The sequence below is a fragment of the Schistocerca piceifrons genome, unplaced genomic scaffold, assembly GCF_021461385.2.
Source record: "Schistocerca piceifrons isolate TAMUIC-IGC-003096 unplaced genomic scaffold, iqSchPice1.1 HiC_scaffold_482, whole genome shotgun sequence".
Taxonomy (NCBI): domain Eukaryota; kingdom Metazoa; phylum Arthropoda; class Insecta; order Orthoptera; family Acrididae; genus Schistocerca; species Schistocerca piceifrons.
In genome coordinates, this window is record NW_025728714.1 from 26,442 (window position 1) to 47,578 (window position 21,137).

Consider the following 21,137-nt stretch of genomic DNA (forward strand, 5'->3'; position numbering starts at 1 on the left):
ACAGGGGATCTCAAGTTGATTCCGTATTTCTAGATTTCCGGAAGGCCTTTGACACCGTTCCTCACAAGCGACTTCTATTCAAGCTGCGGGCCTATTGGGTATCGTCTCAGTTGTGCGACTGGATTCGTGATTTCCTGTCAGGAAGGTCGCAGTTCGTAGTAATAGACGGCAAATCATCGAGTAAAACTGAAGTGATATCAGGTGTTCCCCAGGGAAGCGTCCTGGGACCTCTGCTGTTCCTGATCTATATAAATGACCTGGGTGACAATCTGAGCAGTTCTCTTAGGTTGTTCGCAGATGATGCTGTAATTTACCGTCTAGTAAGGTCATCCGAAGACCAGTATCAGTTGCAAAGCGATTTAGCAAAGATTGCTGTATGGTGTGGCAGGTGGCAGTTGACGCTAAATAACGAAAAGTGTGAGGTGATCCACATGAGTCCAAAAGAAATCCGTTGGAATTCGATTACTCGATAAATAGTACAATTCTCAAGGCTGTCAATTCAACTAAGTATCTGGGTGTTAAAATTACGAACAACTTCAGTTGGAAAGACCACATAGATAATATTGTGGGGAAGGCGAGCCAAAGGTTGCGTTTCATTGGCAGGACGCTTAGAAGATGCAACAAGTCCACTAAAGGGACAGCTTACACTACACTCGTTCGTCCTCTGTAAGAATATTGCTGCGCGGGGTCCTTACCAGGTGGGATTGACGGAGGACATCGAAAGGGTGCAAAAAAGGGCGGCTCGTTTTGTATTATCTCTTAATAGGGGAGAGAGTGTGGCACATATGATACGCGAGTTGGGATGGAAGTCATTAAAGCAAAGACGTTTTTCGTCGCGGCAATATCTATTTACGAAATTTCAGTCACCAACTTTCTCTTCCGAATGCGAAAATATTTTGTTGAGCCCAACCTACACAGGTAGGAACGATCATCAGAATAAAATAAGAGAAATCAGAGATCGAACAGAAAGGTTTAGGTGTTCGTTTTTCCCGCACGCTGTTCGGGAGTAGAATGGCAGAGAGATAGTATGATTGTGGTTCGATGAACCCTCTGCCAAGCACTTAAATGTGAATTGCAGAGTAATTATGTAGATGTAGATGTATGCTGCCGGTCACGCATCTTTGTAAACAATGTACTGTGGCACTGTAAATTCTAATGTTTAAATTGCAATATTGTGCATACTAAACAACGTTTTGCTCTTTTTATTTCAAATGTCATGTTGTCCTATTGTTACATATATTGTTAAAATTATTTGTTAATCTTCTGTTATTTATAGTTACTAATGACCTAGTCGTTGTAACTCAAAACTTGAATCCACGTTCTATACTCATTTGTATTTTGTCATCTTGTGGGGTTTTTATTGCCTCCATGGCAAATGTTTTACCCCATTACTGTCATTTTCAGCTAGATACGCGAAATATTATGTAATTGGGTGGAAAAATCCGCGGGTCGGGACTCTATAAAATAAAAACGGAGTTTATGGCTTCATCAACAAAACTGGTCTTCCGCTTGGAGAAATGTGTTCGTCGCCAAGGTTACTACATTGAGAAATTAATATGTAGACATGAAGTATGAAGTTGTAGAATGCTAATAACGTTTGTTTTTTTTTTTTTTGAAAAAAAAAAGCGTTAAGGGTTTTCATATAAAATATTCGGAGGCATTCCTTTTGAGCAGGTCCTCGTATTTGTATTGCTACAAGCAAGTCCATTTCCGGATTCGGCGTGTGTAACGTGACTGTACGATACTGCACGGCCGAGCGCACAATGGGTCCACCTTCTGGGGCACTAGTCCCGTGGGGTCGTTGAGGTCTTGCATGTACTGAGCATGGATCTCCTGTATTCCGTGTTCACACAGCAGACCTGAGATTCCAACCAACGCAATCTGGAATATCGCGGAACCATTGATCGCAGTCTTGAAAGGCCACAGTCCTGCCGTTTTCGAATTGTAACACACCTTGGTAGACTTTTCTCCTTCTTACACGAGACATAATACGATGATCTAACAACCAACCAACACTGAAATGAGAGTTTTGAACGAGAAACCCACTGTTTAGTCCTTCCTTATGCAGAAAATGCGATTGCCGATAATCTTACATACTTTGTGCGAACGATCTGAAATGTTAATCATTTGCTTAGTCAAGCAAGAAGTAGACTTCCTGCTAATCTGACGCTTGTGGCACATTCACCGTGTTCATGGTGTTGCTGCTTGAACACACGACAGTGTAGATTGATACTCCTTTGACTTTCTATTTCGTATATGATGTTTAGTCCGGCACTAGCCGTATTAAAAATACTTTAGCGTTTGTAATATCAATTATCGGAGTACAGCGTTTTGACGTACAGAGCCTTATAAACCGAGAGTCACTTGTAACTCTTCAGAATTGTTAATTTTCTTATGTTTCTCCTCTCTCTCTCCGTGCGTCTTTGCTGTAGCATCAGGATGCTGTTGGGTAGAAATATCAACCTTACCTGGAAATAAAATACAGAGAGTAAGCTTCGAAGGGCTAGGCAGAACTTACCCGCAGGTGTCCCTGGTCCTGGGCTGGGTGAGCCTCCTCCGGAAATCTGGCTCGACTGTCGTCTGCAAAAAAAGAAAACAAATTTTACCTCACATATTAAAATGCTGCACTTTATAAAATTATAAAATATGAGAACAAAATATAAGTAACAGAGTTGTCCTCAATGACCATCCTAATTTTTTTTTCTTTTTCTTTTTTTTTTTTTTTCGTGCAGCCCTCCAAACTCCATTTGTTCCACTGATATTCGGACTGCATACCATCCGGCCATCTTCCGAGTGAGTCAAACGACTCAAGCTACAGCCTTTTATCGTCTTTGCGGTTGATTGTAGTTTCTTGGGTTCCTTTTTTGATTACATTCTCGATCTTCCTTATTGTATTCTTCATTTGATAAGTGGTTTAATATTCAATAAGAAACACAATTTAACCGTTCTAGTTCCACTGGGATCAATATGATCCCATAACCACATTAGAAAATCATATCTCACTTATTTTCAAAGCTTTTTTTTCAGAATATATAACTTTCTCTCTCTCTCTCTCTCTCTCTCTGAGTCAATTGTGTCCAAAGATGTTTTGTTCAATTTTATATTTACAACACATTAAAATGTATTCATGTTGTTTTTTGCACTGAGTACCACTGGGGTCAATATGACCTCAATCTAAATTTCATTTTTGTGTCTTGAATGTAATGTTTATGAAAATAGAATCATTATTGTTACATTGAACAAATGTAGTGTATCTTTTTGTGTTAATTCGTTAAATAACTGCCAATATATTCTATGTAAATTACTTGGGATCTATAGGACCCCAGTTGCACTCAGTGAGAGTAGAAACACCTGGTAGTAGGCCGGTTAAATGGGTAATGCCTTATTTACATGACAGAGTGGAAGAGAAGAGTTTTCTTGTAAGTTTTAGAGAAGCAGCACGACAACGGGGAGAGAAAGAAAGGATGAGAGAGAGCGCTCTTCGGAGTTTCGCGTGACCAGGAGCGTCTAGACTTGTCAACGTCTTGTTACCATCCTCGACTCGGCGAGAGGATGGGTCTTGTAACAGCGCTGATCTTCCATCTAACTTACTCGACGGAAGAAACATCGCGTGAAACGAGCCCACGCTACGTCTACAAATGACGGCGTGTCACAGTTCAACCACCGAGACAAATTACTGGTAGCAGATTTTATTTTGATTTACGAGGGAGGCAGCGATAAACTGTTGATCGCTGCCTCTTTTTTTAAATCGAAATAAAATCAGATTAATTCGATAAATTATAAACAATGGAGCCAACAGTTACACAGAATTGTAACTGACAAAAACAAGTCTGTGTTCAAATCAGTTTTCAGTAGATATTTGTTACAATGGGTAGTAATGATAGGTTACCTGAACACGGGAGAAGTTGAAAATTAAGAGAGAAAGATTCAGGTTTTTTCGATCATCTTTTAACAGAAAACCACTCATACGATATAGAATTTACATTCTGTAAAGAAAAGTAGAAAGGTGACCTTGGTAGAAATACTTGAAATCAAAAAACATGACACAGAATGCCAGCTTAGTACTAAATGCTCAAACTTAATTTTCTATCTCCCCTCTTTTAAATTAAGTTTCAGTTAGAAAGAAAAGAGTGAAATTGTAAATTCAAAATAATTTTTCGTCAATTGTTAAATGTATCTCTACAAAAAAACTTTGTATCCTTTTTTGGTTAATGTAATTACTTCTACGCGATTAAAAATGCAATACTTTCCTATGTCAACACCCCGCAAGTCAGGTTCGTATCTTCTGTGTAAATAAAATCCGTGTAAGCTGCACTTCACTGTTTCTGTGTTCACGACACACAGTTGTCACCTGAAGAGGCCTAAGAAGCCGAAAGGAAGTGGGTGACCATATAAACTAATTTTGCAGAACATCAATAAGTGTTTCTTATTTAATATAATAATGACTTTTAATAGAAAGCAGCCGGCCGCGGTGGTCTCGCGGTTCTAGGCGCGCAGTCCGGAACCGCGCGACTGCTACGGTCGCAGGTTCGAATCCTGCCTCGGACATGGATGTGTGTGATGTCCTTAGGTTAGTTAGGTTTAAGTAGTTCTAAGTTCTATGGGACTGATGACCACAGCTGTTAAGTCCCATAGTGCTCAGAGCCATTTGAACCATTTGAATAGAAAGCACAGGATCTAATAAACACCCTCTGGCCAGTTTTACGACAAAAAGTAAGGAACGACTTAATCAAGCCTGATACAATAGAAAGTGGTTAAAGAAAATTTGGAATAGGATTCATTTATAAAACGGAGCAGCGTTTGTGTTTCTTTTCATTACTGAATAGGTGCGTTCTGGGGATTATATGGTTCAAATGGCTCTGAACACTATGGGACGTAACAGCTGTGGTCATCAGTCCTCTAAAACTTATAACTACTTAAACCTAACTAACCTAAGGACATCACACACATCCATGCCCGAGGCAGGATTCGAACCTGCGACCGTAGCGGTCACGCGGTTCCAGACTGAAGCGCCTAGAATCGCACGGCCACACCGGCCGTCATTTTGCAATACGTAACTGACGATGAATATTGGTAATGATAATGGCACTTAAGTACTTTGGCTAAAGTAATAAAAAAAAGTAGAGTGGCAGTCTGGGGCATGCGTTATGGGAGTTGAATTCTAGTTAAAGAATGGAAGGGTGAAGAATAATATTTAACAGCCCGTCAACATCGACGACATTACAAATCGGAACTGCTCAAAGATGGAGAAGGAAATGCCATGACCTTGCTGAAGTAAACATTAGGATTTCATTAGAAACGATGCCGGCCGGTGTGGCCGTGCGGTTCTAGGCGCTTCAGTCTGGAAACGCTTGACCGCTACGGTCGCAGGTTCGAATCCTGCCTCGGGCATCTATGTGTGTGATGTCCTTAGGTTACTTAGGTTTAATTAGTTCTAAGTTCTAGGTGACTGATGACCTCAGAAGTTAAGTCGCATAGTGCTCAGAGTCATTTGAACCATTTAGAAACGATTTAGGGAATCCACGGAAAAACAAAACAAGGACGACCAGACGGAGATTTTAACCCTCGCGTAGCCAGTTCTTACTCCAGTGACTTAATGACACAGCTATTTTGAATGTGACAGGAACAATACTAACCTGGTGAAACAGTGTGTACGGAAGGTTCAAATGGCTCTGAGCACTATGGGACTTAACATCTGAGGTCATCAGTCCCCTAGAACTTAGAACTACTTAAACCTAACTAACCTATGGACATCACACACATCCATGCCCAAGGCAGGATTCGAACCTGTGACCGTAGCGGTCGCGCGGTTCCAGACTGAAGCGCCTAGAACCGCTCGGCCACACCGGCCGGCGTGTACGGAAGGACTTGAAGGACGGATGACGATTGGCAAACAGATTCAGAATTGTGTAGTGGATACATCTAGCAGGAGATCCCATCAACGCCGTCCCTCCACGTATGAGAAAAGAAAGAGAATTTGTCTGATTTAAATTCATTCATCATAATCGATGTTTTTCGGAAGAGTGCAACTGTAATGAAACATTTCACCAGTTACTTTTTTCATGCAAGCACGACGCCTTTAAGGAATTTATTCCCATTTTCAAATGCAGCTACTTACACTGGTATTGTACGTGACGTCTGAGGGTGTTGTTCTACTTCGCTTGTCATGCAGCCGTCTTTTTCTGATCTTACTGCGATCGCAAAATATAAATTAGGAATTTTTTACGCACTAACGTTAAAGAATAGTTAGAAAATAGTATTTTCTAAGTTTGTGTAAAAAATTCCAAGATTTATATTTTCCGATACAGTAAAAATACAAAAGACTATTGCAGGGCAAGAAAAGCAAAACAGCACACGCGCAATCATCACATGCAATAAATAGTTGCACTTGAAAATAGGAATAAATTCCTGAAACTCGTCGTGATATACGTGCAGTGTTATATTTAAATCGAAATTTCTGTAGCTTGTAGTTATATGTAGCACAGCAGATGCAGTAAGCGAACTGGCTTGTGAGACTTGACGCAGTTTCCGTCTCGAGTGCACGTGCTGAGAGGAAAGACGGCAGCGGACCTTGCCCCACATGGTCTGCCTTGGCCGGCCATACTGGGCAGCGACCCGAGGCCACGTGAGCTCCAGTTATCACAGGTCGCGTCGTCATTTCTACACAGCTACCTGCTATCAGCAACGTGCAATCCGCGTAAAATACTTTCATTTCTAATCCAGGAAGGTATTCATAAAATGAAAAGTAATGTGTTCACAGGCTCACACAAAATACGTGGCACACAAACCTTAAGAGAACAATAGAAGCATTGTTTAAGAGGTAGAAGAATTAATGTACAGAACATCTGTTGACACTACACAATAAACACATTACTTATAAAGTTACTGAAGATTGATGTTTCCGAAATCAGCAATTTCGTGGTAAGTATCAGAAAAGCCGTTCGGGGAACCGTGAAGCGCATTCATAAGAAGAATAAAATTGTCGATGCAGACGCGTACAGCCGGGTTCACATCGATTTAAATGGCGAGAGATACGTTATTACACCACAAGTTTAAAGAGATAGCTACACATTAGCACCTGCCGACGAAGTTACCTATCACACACTTTTTTCCCTACGTGAGTGTGCTAGACTAAGCTTGTTAGATTGGAGCAGATGCGTCCGAGCAACAAAAGATAAATTAAGTACAATTGTACGGTTCTGACCAATATATTTGTAAAATTTCCGATAGCCCAAGGCAAATTCTAGAAGTGGAAGTCTGTTCCCACATATTCCTAATTGGTATTCATCTTGCCTCCCTCCCATCTTTTTTTGGTGTATGGCTGGCAAAACAGAGATTTTCTTCACACCCTCTTCAAATTAAGTTGGCTGTGAATAATAGTTGAATAGTCGTTTCGCCATATTTTAGCTCTATGACTTTCATAATCACATTTCCGAACAATTCAGTTAAGGTTTTCGGAAATATAGTGGTCCATTTGTCACTGAAAGCTGCAAACAAGCAGGAGTGGTATGGATCGTCGAAGTCAGTCACAAAGTCGACGTTCCAAAACTTCCCTGGAATGTTCACTCTGATTGAAATCATTAGTACTTGTGTGTCATGAGACGAACTGAAGGTGTCATCATACCCAGAAGACAAAATTGCAATAGAAGCGATCTTGGAGTGTCTAGCACTCGGCCAATCTCCGTTGCACGGGACGCAATGCTTGTAGCAGATACTTGCGTCGACGTAAGCTAGCGCCGTCGTGACGTTGTAAGTAGGGGCTGTCACGGCTGAAGAGGCAGGCTAGGAAGTTACCGAACGTCGGCCTAAAAAAGTCGTTCACTGCCAGCATCATCATACTTTCCTGAAACAACGTTGCCATGTGCCACATAAGCACTCCTCACCCACCCCGTTCCTCCATTTTCGGATTCTAGGGTCCCATGCAATTTCGTTATTTAAATAGAATCAGAGGATCGATACCCTTAGATTTACAAACAGTAGCAGACAGAAATCTATTCGTCGCCTCATCCGAGAGTTAGCCATCCCTCATACTGTAGGGTGTATTTTGCGTCAAAGTTTGTATTTCAAGCCATACAGTATTCAGTTACTACAAGCCGTTCATGAATACGATATACAAAACGTGTAAAGTTCTGTAGCCGGCCGGTGTGGCCGCGCGGTTCTAGGCGCTTCAGTCAGGAACAACGCGACCGCTACGGTCGCAGGTTCGAATCCTGACTCGGGCATGGATGTGTGTGATGTCCTTGGGTTACTTCCTGGCAGATTAAAACTGTGTGCCGGACCGAGACTCGAACTCAGGACCTTTGCCTTTCGCGGGCAAGTGCTCTACCGACGAGCTACCCAAGCACGGCTCACGGCCCGTCCTCACAGCTTTACTTCCGCCAGTACGTCGTCTCCTACCTTCCAAACTTTACAGAAGCTCTCCTGCGAACCAAGCAGGACAAACACTCCTGAAAGAAAGGATATTGCGGAGACATGGCTTAGCCACAGCCTAGGGTATGTTTCCAGAATGAGATTTTCACTCTGCAGCGGAGTGTGCGCTGGTATGAAACTTCCTGGCAGATTAAAACTGTGTGCCGGACCGAGACTCGAACTCGGGAGGTACTGGCACAAGTAAAGCTGTGAGGACGGGGCGTGAGTCGTGCTTGGGTAGCTCAGTTGGTAGAGCACTTGCCCGCGAAAGGCAAAGGTCCCGAGTCCGAGTCTCAGTCCTGCACACAGTTTTAATCTGCCAGTTTCATACCAGCGCACACTCCGCTGCAGAGTGAAAATCTCATTCTGTCCTTAGGTTAGTTAGGTTTAAGTAGTTCTAAGTTCTGGGGGACTGATGACCTCAGATGTTAAGTCCCATAGTGCTCAGAGCCATTTTATTTTTTTTTTTTGTGAAATTCTGTGAATTCATTCTGAGCGTGGAGACTGAAGGTAACAATTTTTTTTCACGTTTAGAGTTCAGTAATGACGCAACATTCCATTTAAGTGGAACAGTGGACCACTACACCAGCCACCTATCATAGCCGAACACGAGAGAGACTGTCCTTAGCTTCACGTATTTTGCGCCTCACGTATTTTACGGTTCGCTTTTTTTGGGGGGAAAAATTGTTACAGAAGTAGCGTACTTGGATATGTTGGTCTGGCTTTTCCCACAGCTGCGAGAACATGGCAAAAACCTTATTTTTCAGCAGGACGGAGCATCACCATACTGGTATAGCTATGTAAGAGCATTTCTTAATAATGAGCTGTTTCAATGACGGATCGACTGTGAAGGGAGTACGGATCTCGCATTGCACCATTGGCCTCCAAGGTTTCACGTTATGTGAATCTTGTGGAAGTTTGTGAAAGACTCCTCTTATGTGCCACCCCTCCAATGAACTTTGAGTGAACTCAGTGATGCCGAAAAGTAAAAGCAGTAAACATGGTAACTCCAGACATGCTCTCAAAAGTATGGGACCATTTTGACAATCATCTGGATGATGATACACGCATCCGGTGGAGGGCAAAAGTATGGGACGATTTTGACAGTCATCTGGATGATGGTCGTGTGTCCGGTGTAGGGGAAAAGTTTGATGAAACTTTTTGCAGCACTCTGTTGACTTTTTGAGTAGGTGATATTTGCCTGGCCAGTTTGCTTGTGTTCCTGCTGAGCACTGCGTTGAGCGACACTGATTGGCTGCAGCCAGCAGCGGTGGCGGCCATGTGTTCGCCACAGACAAGGTCGTCGGTGTCCGGCGAGGCCGCGGCGTTCTGTTTGTAGCCTACATGGCTCTGCTCGCTGCCGGGCCTTAGCCTATTCCGCAGACCCGCACTTCCATTCCCGTCATCGGCAAGGCCGCGCGCCACTGGGAGACCTGTCTCAGCGGCGTGATCTATTGCCGGCCCTTCCGAGGGAGCAAAGATTTCCGTTACGCGCAGCACCTGCTCTCCGCGTCTTTCTCCCTTTTATAGACAATGAGGTCCATGTCACGTAACGAATGTTTCGGTTTCACTGCCCGTGAGAGTGGAGTATGAGACAACTGGGTGACGGTCACGTATTTCGTGCAGAAGTAACGTCAGTCGAGAAACGTGAAAGCCTGCGTATCTGGATATGGAGAGAATGAAATCTCTTATTGTACTCTACAATGCTTGCATCAGAGACATACCATACTTCAAATACATTTTGTGTCGATGTGCTCCAGATTTTGCAAACGTCCATAAAGTTAATGAAAGCTGGTACGATATTACTACTAAACTAAAGAGCAACATCAGTTTTCACATGCTTAAAGTATTGACTGAAGTCGCTTCCATTTGTGAGTGATTATGCAGGGTGGTCAGAAACAGTCTGAAAAGCTCGTGTGGGTGTTTCAGGGTACATTGTGCTGAAAAATAATTGTTAAGAAAAAAATTCGTTACGTTGTGTTAATTAGCATTGAAGTTAGTCAGTAACGCCGTTGTATGCAAAAATTCAAGCGTGTTCTTCGTTTGGTTTCCTAAGAGAGAAATAAAATTTTTTAATTAGGCGGTAGTAAGGATCGAAACCGAGCCAAAGACTGAGCAGTCTCGTGCGCTATCAACTACACTATGAGAACAACTGACACTAATCTGGCGAGCCATTTGAATTCGCGCGCACAACGGCCTGATTGGCTAACTTCAAAGTTAACTAACTCAGAAACGGCTGAAAGTGCGGAATTTTTTTTCCAACGATTACTTCTCAGCACTACGTATCCTGCAACGCCCTTACAAGCTTTTCAGACAGTTTCTCACCACACTGTACAATTATAAAAGTTTCCTTGCTTCAGTACATCCCGTATAAACTCATCCTCGTGGAGCCATGAAAAGTACAGGAAGCCTTGCTACATTCCACAGCACTACACACCCTTTACTTGTAATCATTTTCTTTGGATATGTAAGAATTGAGTAACAAGCTGGATTTTATTTGTGAAAATAAATAGTTCCACGTGCAATCGAAGAGCCCTAATTAGAAAAATCGTAGGAAACTCACTCCATAGCCTACTTTGGTAGCTGTGTTCCATTAAAAATTTATGGCAGGATCATTAACATGAGGTCCTCAGTAATGGAATCGATCCGATCCGACCTTTGAGCTGAAAGGTACCTTACAAATCCTTCGTGGAAGCAACTTCGATTATGAGGGCGTGGGAGGCATTTTACCTTAAGAAACTTCCTTACCTTTCTAAAACAAACTCGTGAAACTTTTGGAACAGTTTCAGGAGTGAAGACGGCATCTTCACATTCATGATAATAATTTTGTGTATAATAACGAGCTCATGGTTTGAATACTAATTCTAATTGTTTTAATTGTTAAAAAGTGTGCACTCGTTCGAGGTTTAGTCACTGCTAGAAACTGTAGGTATTGGTTTGAGAATGTGAGCGCCCATCTGCCAGTGGCAGAGATGTATGTTTGCTTTTGACGTTGTTATGGTCTTCAGTCTGAGGACTGGTTTGATGCAGCTCTCCATGCTGCTCTATCCTGTCCCAGCCTCTTCATTTCTGAATAACTAGTGCAACTTACATCCTTCTGAATCTCCTTACTGTATTCATCTCTTGGTCTTCCTCTACGATTTTCAACCCCCACACTTCCCTCCAGTACTAAATTGGTGATCCCTTGATATCTCAGAATGTGTCCTATCAACGGATCCCTTCTTTTAGTCTTCTTTTCTCCTCGGTTCTGTTCAGCACCTCCTAATTAGTTATGGGATCTACCAATCTAATCTCCAGTATTCTTCTGTAGCACCACATTTCAAAATCTTGAATTCTCATCTTGTCCAAACTGTTTATCGTCCATATTTCACTTCCATACATGGCTACAGTTCACACAAATACTTTCAGAGAAGACTTCCTAAAACATAAATCTATATTCGATATTAACAAATTTCTTTTCTTCAGAAACGCCTTTCTTGCCATTGCCAGTCTAAATTTTATATCCTCTCTACTTCGGCCATCGTCAGTTATTTTACTGCCCAAATAACAAAACTCATTTACTACTTTAAGTGTCTCGTTTCCTAATCTAATCTCCTCGGCATCACCTGATTTATTTCGACTACATTTCGTTATCAATGTTTTGCTTTTGTTGATGTTGATCTTGTACCCACCTTTCAAGACGCTGTCCCTTCTAACTCCTTTTTTGTCTCTGACAGACTTACAGTGTCATCCGCAAAGCATAAAGTTTTTATCTTTTGTCCCTGTACTTTAATTCCAACGCCAAATGTTTTTTTTTTTTTGTTTCCTTTATTGCCTGCTCAGTGTACAGATTGAATAACATCGTGGATAGGCTAAAAAATTTTGCAAATGTGACTTGTTAAACTGATAGTTCGGTAATATTCACTCCTGTCACCACCTGCTTTCTTTGAAATTGGGATGATATAAACCGTACAAATTATATATTAAAATGAGAAATCTGGACATCGCTTTTAGCAGTACAATAAACAGGTACTGCACAACAGTAGCGCAGTCTGTTTCAGTACATAGGGAACTTTCTGTAATCTGGCAATATATAAAAGAAATGAATTGGGTGAAATACCATAGTTTGTATTTCAAAAGTGTTGCTAATATGCTTTCCTAGCGAAGCGCAGCTAGTACGTTTCCTAGAGAGCTGCAAATTAGCGCCACCGTAACTGTGCATACTACGAATAGGTGACTGTGATTTGTGCACGTCTAGCTGCATGCAGCGTTTATGGTTTATAGAGGATATCTGACATCGCGGGCACGATGGACAGTGTAGTTCCCTCCAAAAGCATCAAGGGAACTGTTCGCTTGTATCTCATGTAATGGGCAGACAGGCATTAGTGTTCTCTTGTGCTCCCACTCCACGGATCATTACGGAGAACATTGTGTGATTTAAGTCGAGATGTTAGAATATGATCAGCACAAGCTGAATTGCACGTGTCACGATGTCATATTTCGTTGATAAAGCTCACTGCCATATGGATTCAAATCAGTCTCTGCGTGATCACGATGTAACGTCCCCAAACATAGAGGTCGGTAGTGTTTGTGCTGCCCCTGACGAGTGGATACCTTTGCACGTGAATTTGTGGTAGCGTTAACGGAGGAGGAAAAGATCTACAGTTACTTCCAACAGGAGGGAGCAATTGCCCATACAGGCGGCCAAACCTACGAGCACATTTACGCAATCTTCACGCCTGACAGAGTTGTTAGCAGAGGCCAGTCTGGTCGCGTTCCTAACTGGCAACCCACGTCATCTGATCTGACAGTTCGGGATAAGTCGCTAATATTTGCCATTTGGAAAACCACTTTTACATAGGACCTAGTCACTTCAATACCAGTGACCAGTGAAACGGTTAGTAATATCAATAAGAAAAATATACAGACAAAGTGGCGTATAAGGTGGCAATCTAAATTAAGAAGCAGAGCGCAATGAATCAGCTGTCACGACTACATGTTTGGCTTGTGAGTAACTATTTTTAAAGTTAGTAAAAAGGCCCAGCAGTGACATGATGAGAAGGAAAACAAAAACACCAAGTTATGTAGGTGTTTTGCATCACTAGGCTAGTAAATAACAAAATATTGTATGCTTCGGACGTTGCACTGTTGCTACGACATGAGAAAACGTTCCTACTCTCCCAGTATTCTAAAACGAACATAACACACACACACACACACACACACACACACACACACACACACACACACACACACACACAGCCGGCCTGAGTGGGCGAGCGGTTCTAGGCGCTACAGTCTGGAACCGCGCGACCGCTACGGTCGCAGGTTCGAATCCTGTCTCAGGCATGGATGTGTGTGATGTCCTTAGGTTAGTTAGGTTTAAGTAGTTCTAAGTTCTAGGGGACTGATGACCTCAGAAGTTAAGTCCCATAGTGCTCAGAGCCATTTGAACCATTTTGAACACACACACACACACACACACACACACACACACACACACACACACACACACACACACACATGCTTATATACATACACTTTCAAGAAACTAACCAAATTACAAGAACAAAGTGCACTGATTTAATCACAGATTATTCCGACACGGTTATTCTTAATGCATCCAAAAAACAAAACGTCAGACTTTAAATGAAGGAGAGGAAATTAAAATAACAATTTGTTTGCAAAATCTTGTTGTTACGATCGCAAGATTCAAAGCCGAGACACTGCTGAAGATTTTAATTGTAGCAAATAATGACGAAAACTGAGCATCTAATGATCCTTCCTCATAGAAATGTGGGTTGACTGTCACAACATTTAACCTGTGTATTCGACCGACAGTGAAAGGAGGAGTCGATACGGAACACAACGACACGCCAGGAGCTGGAGGAACGCCCACCTGTTGCTGAACTGCTGGAGCGCGTTTCCCGGCTGAGGTCCACGCTGGAGGCTGCTTCGGATATCACTAGCTCCAGCGCGGAGTCAGCGTCGGCAGCGTGGCCACGCTCTGTGATCCACTTTCTTTCCAGCAGTAGAGGGGGCGAGGACAACAACGTCTGTGTCTGTGGATGAGCCGCCTGCCGACCTTGGGCGATTACCATGACGTACTGGATTGCATGGCTTCGAACACCTGTCACTCGGCTTTAAGAAAAATCAATCGCCTCTGGCGCTATCGATACATTTCAGACTTCTCAGTGACCCACTGGTGTCAAAAGGTGGGAGTGAATAATCATGCAATTTCCTATAGATGTGAGATACTAAGTTGCTCTGTGATATCTAGACTGAAACACAGGAGAAAGGCTCTAGAGTTTAGCATCCTGTCGGCATTGAGATAATTATAGATGGGATGCTGAAATGGAATATGTGGAAAGAAAGTACCTTTGGTCTTTTTAAACCACCTATCTCAGGATTCGCCTGAACTGATTTAGGGAGACCACTGAGCTATTCTTATCAAAAAATTAAACTTAATCTGTGGTAAAAAATTATCTTGGCAGAAGTATGTTAAATTGCACGAACAATTAAGGTAGCGATACAGAACGTCAAAGGCAGCAAAACGAACAAATAGCATGTAACACAGGGACGAATCAGCTGAATTACTTAATGTTACACTAAGATTCATAAACCACATTGTGTAAACTGCTCGATTTCGTAAAAGCAACAATACAGCGAGGGCCTGTGTCGAGCAGCCGTTTGCACTTCAATGTTAGAATTTACGAAATATCCTACTGAAATCAGGGACTCGAGACTCTTCATCCCTAAACTGTAATTCTACGAGATCCGTCACTCTTCAAGAGTTGTGCTGTAAATCATTTCCCGGAACGCGTCGTGCAAAATAAAAACGGAATCGTGATTGATGGCAGGAAAGTTATTTCATAAAGAAATCCACTGTTTCGACATTCCCAGGCTTTCACCAACTCTTTTTATTGAATCAAATGAATGTTGTAAAAATTATTACGATCTTGCTATTGGTTATACTGATCAAATGTTTATTTGAGTCTTTAAACTCTGCAAGCGCTAGACATTTAATGAAACGTGAGTAATTATCACCACTATCCAAAATTCGTCAAGATGATACTCAGTTTACGATATAAATATGAGAAATGATTTAAAATATATTAATATTAAAAAATTATTGTAAACGAAACCGAAAGACATAAAATTTCAGCTTCTCAGTAAAGGAGATGGACCTGTAACGGTCTTTATCAATGAGGTAGAACTTCACTAACCTTCTTCAGTGTTTGAGAGGAAATGTAGCTTCAAATAGTAGCAATTAATCGAAGCTAATGTTATTTAGCTATCCCACTTTTCGCTGAGTAGCAAAAACGTAAACGTATTTGTGATATCAACTACTCATAACTAACTGATAATAGGAAAAACTGATCAAGAAAAAGAGCATCGAGGACTTAGAGATGGAAATGTTAAGGAGAAGGAATGAAAGACTGGGGACAGTGCCATTCTCGTAATGACTGATGAAAGAAAGAAAAGGTAATAATCTTAGAGCTATATTTTTAAAGTTGAGATCACTATTCCCGGTTAAAAATGACAACTAAAAGTGATGGAAACGTTGCTCAAATGTTATCTCTGGTCAGCATTACAGTACGAATCAGGTCTCCAGTTTCCAACACCCTGAACGAAATGTGATTTGTAAAATAATGTTACCGATAAAAAATGACTGGTTCCTCAAAAGACCCGCAAAATTAGAGGAAAAATAAAAATCATAAAAGTCTATCAAAAGAGTCTACACCTTATGTAATGTAAGACACACAGCTAATACTACACAGAAAAATAAAGGGCGACGACAGAACTGACGGGCTACAGATATTTCAGCTTAAGGTATCAGAAAATAGACGAGTATTCAGAAAGGAAACCGGCAGCTATACGACAGCACTAGTAGCGGGGTTACTGAGATTCAAGTGCAGTTTAAGTCCCACCTATATCAGTACCATCAGGGTCCAACACCTCCCCCCTCAAGGTCACCACTCAAGGTCACCACTCAAGGTCACCATCTGTCCCACCGTATTCCCCCCCCCCCCCACCCCTCACAAACAGTTTCGGATAAACTGCAACATGAATGAAACACACCTGCCACTTTTTCCATACAGCCACCTGAGCTGAAAAGAAGAATTGCATATTGGAGGGTGGTCATTGTGTTGCATAATGATGAGGTGCCAGTGTAGGGCGCATAGTAATGAGTCAGATGTGTGTGGTGTGGCCTTGAGATTTCTGGTTGAGCTGGATCGTGCTGTGGGTGGTGCATTGTTGGGTTTTATAATAATGAGCTGTCCTGGGCACTCGGTCCTGCTGTTCATGCCCCTGCGGCCCCTGCCTGAACATTTTTGTCGTCTAATAAGAAAATGAGGTTTGCGGAAAAAGTGAGGCAGTTCACAAATTAGTATTGTGGGATTTTGCCTATCATACTGCATGTATTGGTCATTGGGAGCAGATGGCACATAGCCGTAGCCATTTCCACAGACTTATGTGCAAAATTTTGTATCCTGAACAGAATGTGCATCATAGAAGTCATACTAGTGGAAAATTTCATTCAAAAGTAATGTGATATTTAAGAAAATTATTGTTTTTGTCATTTTTCTCTCAATGTATTTAGAGCATATAGCGCTCCATTTTCTATTATGTGTGGCTTTTTCCTCGCAAAGAATGAAGAGGTTGTCCTATCTGTGATGTGATAGCATGAAGAAGATCACTGATGTAACGAATCTGTTGTTAACAAACTGTAAAAGTGCTTCAGCCAATGATAAGAATTATGCAAGGACACAGATGCATGACTTATTGCAGCTGTATTTGAGCAACATACAGTCTGCGTCCTCGGTCAGAGTGGCGCACACTGCCCAAAAGCACACTCCGAGTCAAATAATCAAAAAGTAAGTGAATTGTTCAACGACAGCTTTGATTTGACAGTGATTTCTGTCTATTAGAGTCTGACCCAGACATAAAGATTTTTAACGCATGTTTCCGGTGTAGCCTATGTCTTGGCGTGTCCTAATACTTTGTTGCTACTAAGTTATATGGGTTGCTGACGTATATTGTTACTCTCTCTCGCAGAATATTGAAAACATCTTCTTATTGATCAAATTTGGTGTCGTATATTTTTTAAGTGAACATGATGACAGACATGTAGCGTATTCAGGCATCTTCCACGTTTTGTCCTTTCCTTCTTAATGTCGTTGTGTGAACTGATTTGACAGCTAATGTTTGCATCGTTGATTGATCCATGCACTTCGTAATTTGGTGCATAACTTGCTTTCAACAGATTGTTTCGTCTTTCCTCTGTTGTAAGATTTAAATATGTTGGTGCTAATGCGAGATCTTACAAAGCCGGTACTTCAATAGTGTGCAGTGAGTTTGTACAAGAGTGTGGCTCATTTTGTACGCTACAGCCCCCACTGACAATCTGAGAACTATTGTTTCTGATAATTTTACCTAAGTTTTGTTGCCTGTGGCAGCCCAAGTTAGCATGTTCTGAAAATCTTCTCTAGGGCCTGTAGTAATTACACTGCACGTCACAATTAAAGGTTCACTTTTTCGAAACTCCGTGGCTGTCTCTGGTTGCGATGCATAAGTTTGAAATTTCGCCCAATGGTGTCTACAGTTTTCCTCGGAAATTGTGAAAAAGTACGGCACTCTGCAACGTCACTCTTGGGTAAGCTGTCGACACATGAGAAAAGAAGAACAGATCTCAGAAGTTCATTTGAGGTGTAAGATGGTTCACTACAGACATGCTGGTACTAAATTTCACCACAATTCTGCCAAGAGCCACCATGAACCAGTCACACTATGGGAAGATCGTCACACCAGCTCTTACCCACATTTCACCCGCTTTTTTGACCCTCTGCGATGGAGGTTAGAAGCACGACGCCCAGCGTTGAAATCACTCGGTTTCCTTACGGGTGGCAGAGTGACACATTATAGACACACCGCTGCTCAGACCCAACCCGAAAAGGCCTCTGGAGGTGGCATATAGGGCGTCAATGGAACCACACCTTTCTTGTGGCGATTATTCCCACACATGTCGTATTGGGATAAACAACAACGTTCTTCACAGGATTTAACATTGCTTATACCCCAGAACATTCCAACCCTTCTTTGGGACATAGTGGGACTTCGTTCCCATTAAACGTGACTACAATTTTTGCCCCCGTCTACCGACTGGAATCACTAGGGATCGTTCAAAACCATTCCACGAAATTTCAACGTGATCGAAGCAGAAAAGCGTGCTTATGCTTTTTCAGCCCTCCTGTTTCACGCCTTCCTGTGGCGTGATCACGGAGGGGTGCGACATTAACACATGTGTAAACAGCTGCAAAAAGTCCCTATAAGACCACCCCGTTCAGCAATAACCTCGGAGGCACATGCCCACATTTATTGAGAATTTTAAAAATGTGCCTTTGCAGAGAAAATCTGTAGAGTAGCCCGAGGCACCTACAGGCAGGCAACCACTTGACACTCCTCTCTAAAATTACTTCACAGGTTTTCTCCGTAAATGCGCATTTTTAAAAAAATGGTTCAAATGGTTCTGAGCACTATGGGACTTAACATCTTAGGTCATCAGTCCCCTAGAACTTAGAACTAATTAAATCTAACTAACTTAAGGACATCACACACATCCACGCCCGAGGCAGGATTCGAACCTGCTGCCGTAGCAGTCGCGCAGTTCCGGACTGAGCGCCTAGAACCGCGAGACCACCGCGGCCGGCGCGCATTTTTAAACTTCTAAGTAAATGTGAGAGGGTGCCATTGAGGGTATTGCTGAAATGGAGGTGAGGGTCTTAGAGGGACTCTTCCTGTTATTCATACATGTGTCAATGTCTCACGCCTCCATGATAATGCCACAGGAGGGTGTGAAACAGGACAGCTGAAAAAGAATAAGCACACTTTGCTGTTTCAGATCACATTAAAATTTCGTCAAATGGTTTTGAACCGTCCGTAGTGGTTCCAACTTACACACAAAAGCAAAAGTTGTGATTGTGCTGCACACATTCAATGGGGATGCAGCTCCACAGTGTTCTCAGAGAAGGGCTGAAATATCTGGGGGTGTCAGCAGTGTGAAAGGTTGTCAAGAACATCGACAGTGAAATGTAAGGGAATTAACTCCTCAAGGAAAGGGATGGTTTCATTGATCCCCTTTATGCCCTGCCCCCTCCTTCCCCCCCCCCCCCCCCCCTGGCCTTTTCGTATCGTTTCTGAGCATTGGTGGGTCTGAAATGGTCGACCACTCTGTCCTGGGCGTCGTAGTTCTGACTTCTATCGCTGAAGCGTCAAACGGAGGGGTGAAATTTGGATAAGAGGGATTTGAAGAGATTCTCATCGTGTGACAGGTCCATGGTGACCCTCAGCAGAATTGTGGTGAAATTTGGTGACAATGTGACATCATTCAAATGGTTCAAAGGGCTCTAAGCACTAAGGGACTTAACATCTGAGATCATCAGTCAACTAGACTTAGAACTACTTTAACCTAACTAACCTAAGGACCTCACACACATCCATGCCTGAGGCAGGATTCGAACCTGAGACCGTGGTAGCAGCGCGGTTCCGGACTGAAGCACCTAAAACCGCTCGGCCACAACGACTGCCTTGTGACATCATTAACCCACCTCATACGTCACATGAACTTCTGAGAGCTCTGGTCTTTTTTTCGCATGTGTCAACACATTGCTGTTCGAAGCGTCGTCGAGCCATAGGATGACGTCCCAGGGTTCAAATGGCTCTGAGCACTATGGGACTTAACATCTGTCGTCATCAGTCCCCTAGAACTTAGAACTACTTAAACCTAACAAACCTAAGGACATCATACACATCCATGCCCGAGGCAGGATTCGAACCTGCGACCGTAGCAGTCTCGCGGTTCCGGACTGAAGCGCCTAGAACCGCTTGGCCACCGCGGCCGGCGACGTCCCAGGGCGCCACGCTTTTTCACCATTACGGAGGAAAGTTGTAGAAACATTTGAGAGGAATTTCAGACTTCTACGTCGCAATGGAATAAAATCTCGGGGTTTCGAGAAAGTGATCATTTAACCGTGTTGCGCAGTGTATTTAGTAAACAAATTTATGCAACTCCTTCCTTAATTACCGAAGACTGCAAAGCCTGCACTTTCTTAATGCACTTATTCCCCATTTGGGGGAAATTAAATGAAACTGCAAGGATAAAGACTGACGAAAAGGATCCGCAATTGATGTTTGGTAAAACACTGAATGAGTTACGTTGTCTGGGACAAGATGGCCAGTCTACCGGATCGCGTGCACTGCTAATCGCCATATCGGAGACGGATATTTCTTTTAATGACGGCTGTCGCTAGCACACCTGCTACTTGGCACGTGTCTAATCTGTCCTCACTTCCAGCTGGTGAGTCCTGCCGTCGATACAGCACACGTGCCCAGAGGATGTGGCTGGCTGTTAGCTGAGCCTTCTCCAGCGCTGTGACGTTAAGTTCTACGAGTAGCATCTCAATGCATGACAGTCTTATTTTCTAAGTTCACGTCTTGGTCTTTAAAGTGTTCCATAGAGTTTCGGTGCCATTTGCGGATAACACACTACATTCTCTGAGAGTAACATTTTACATGCCGAAGGAGCAGTAACTTTTTGTCAGCATTCAAAAGTCATTAAATTGGGATTTTGTCACAAATTCATGGCAGGTGTTTAATATTGTCGTCTGCAAAACACTTCAATGATACATCGAAGTATTTCACGCAAATTTTTCAAAGTAGCTTCGGCTGCCTTTTAATATTACAGATGT

At 42.5% G+C, this 21,137-nt stretch overlaps 1 protein-coding gene across 1 annotated transcript in view; it reads right to left on the minus strand.

Moving 5' to 3' along the window:
- Window positions 1-21,137, minus strand: part of LOC124752804 (actin cytoskeleton-regulatory complex protein PAN1-like) — a gene marked incomplete at its 3' end in the record, with an annotated part of 119,056 nt that overhangs the window by 18,475 nt on the left and 79,444 nt on the right. Inside the window, exon 2 of the mRNA XM_047249002.1 lies at window positions 2,519-2,580. Coding sequence (XP_047104958.1) covers window positions 2,519-2,580 — 62 coding nt within the window. The remainder of the gene's footprint in view (window positions 1-2,518; window positions 2,581-21,137) is intronic.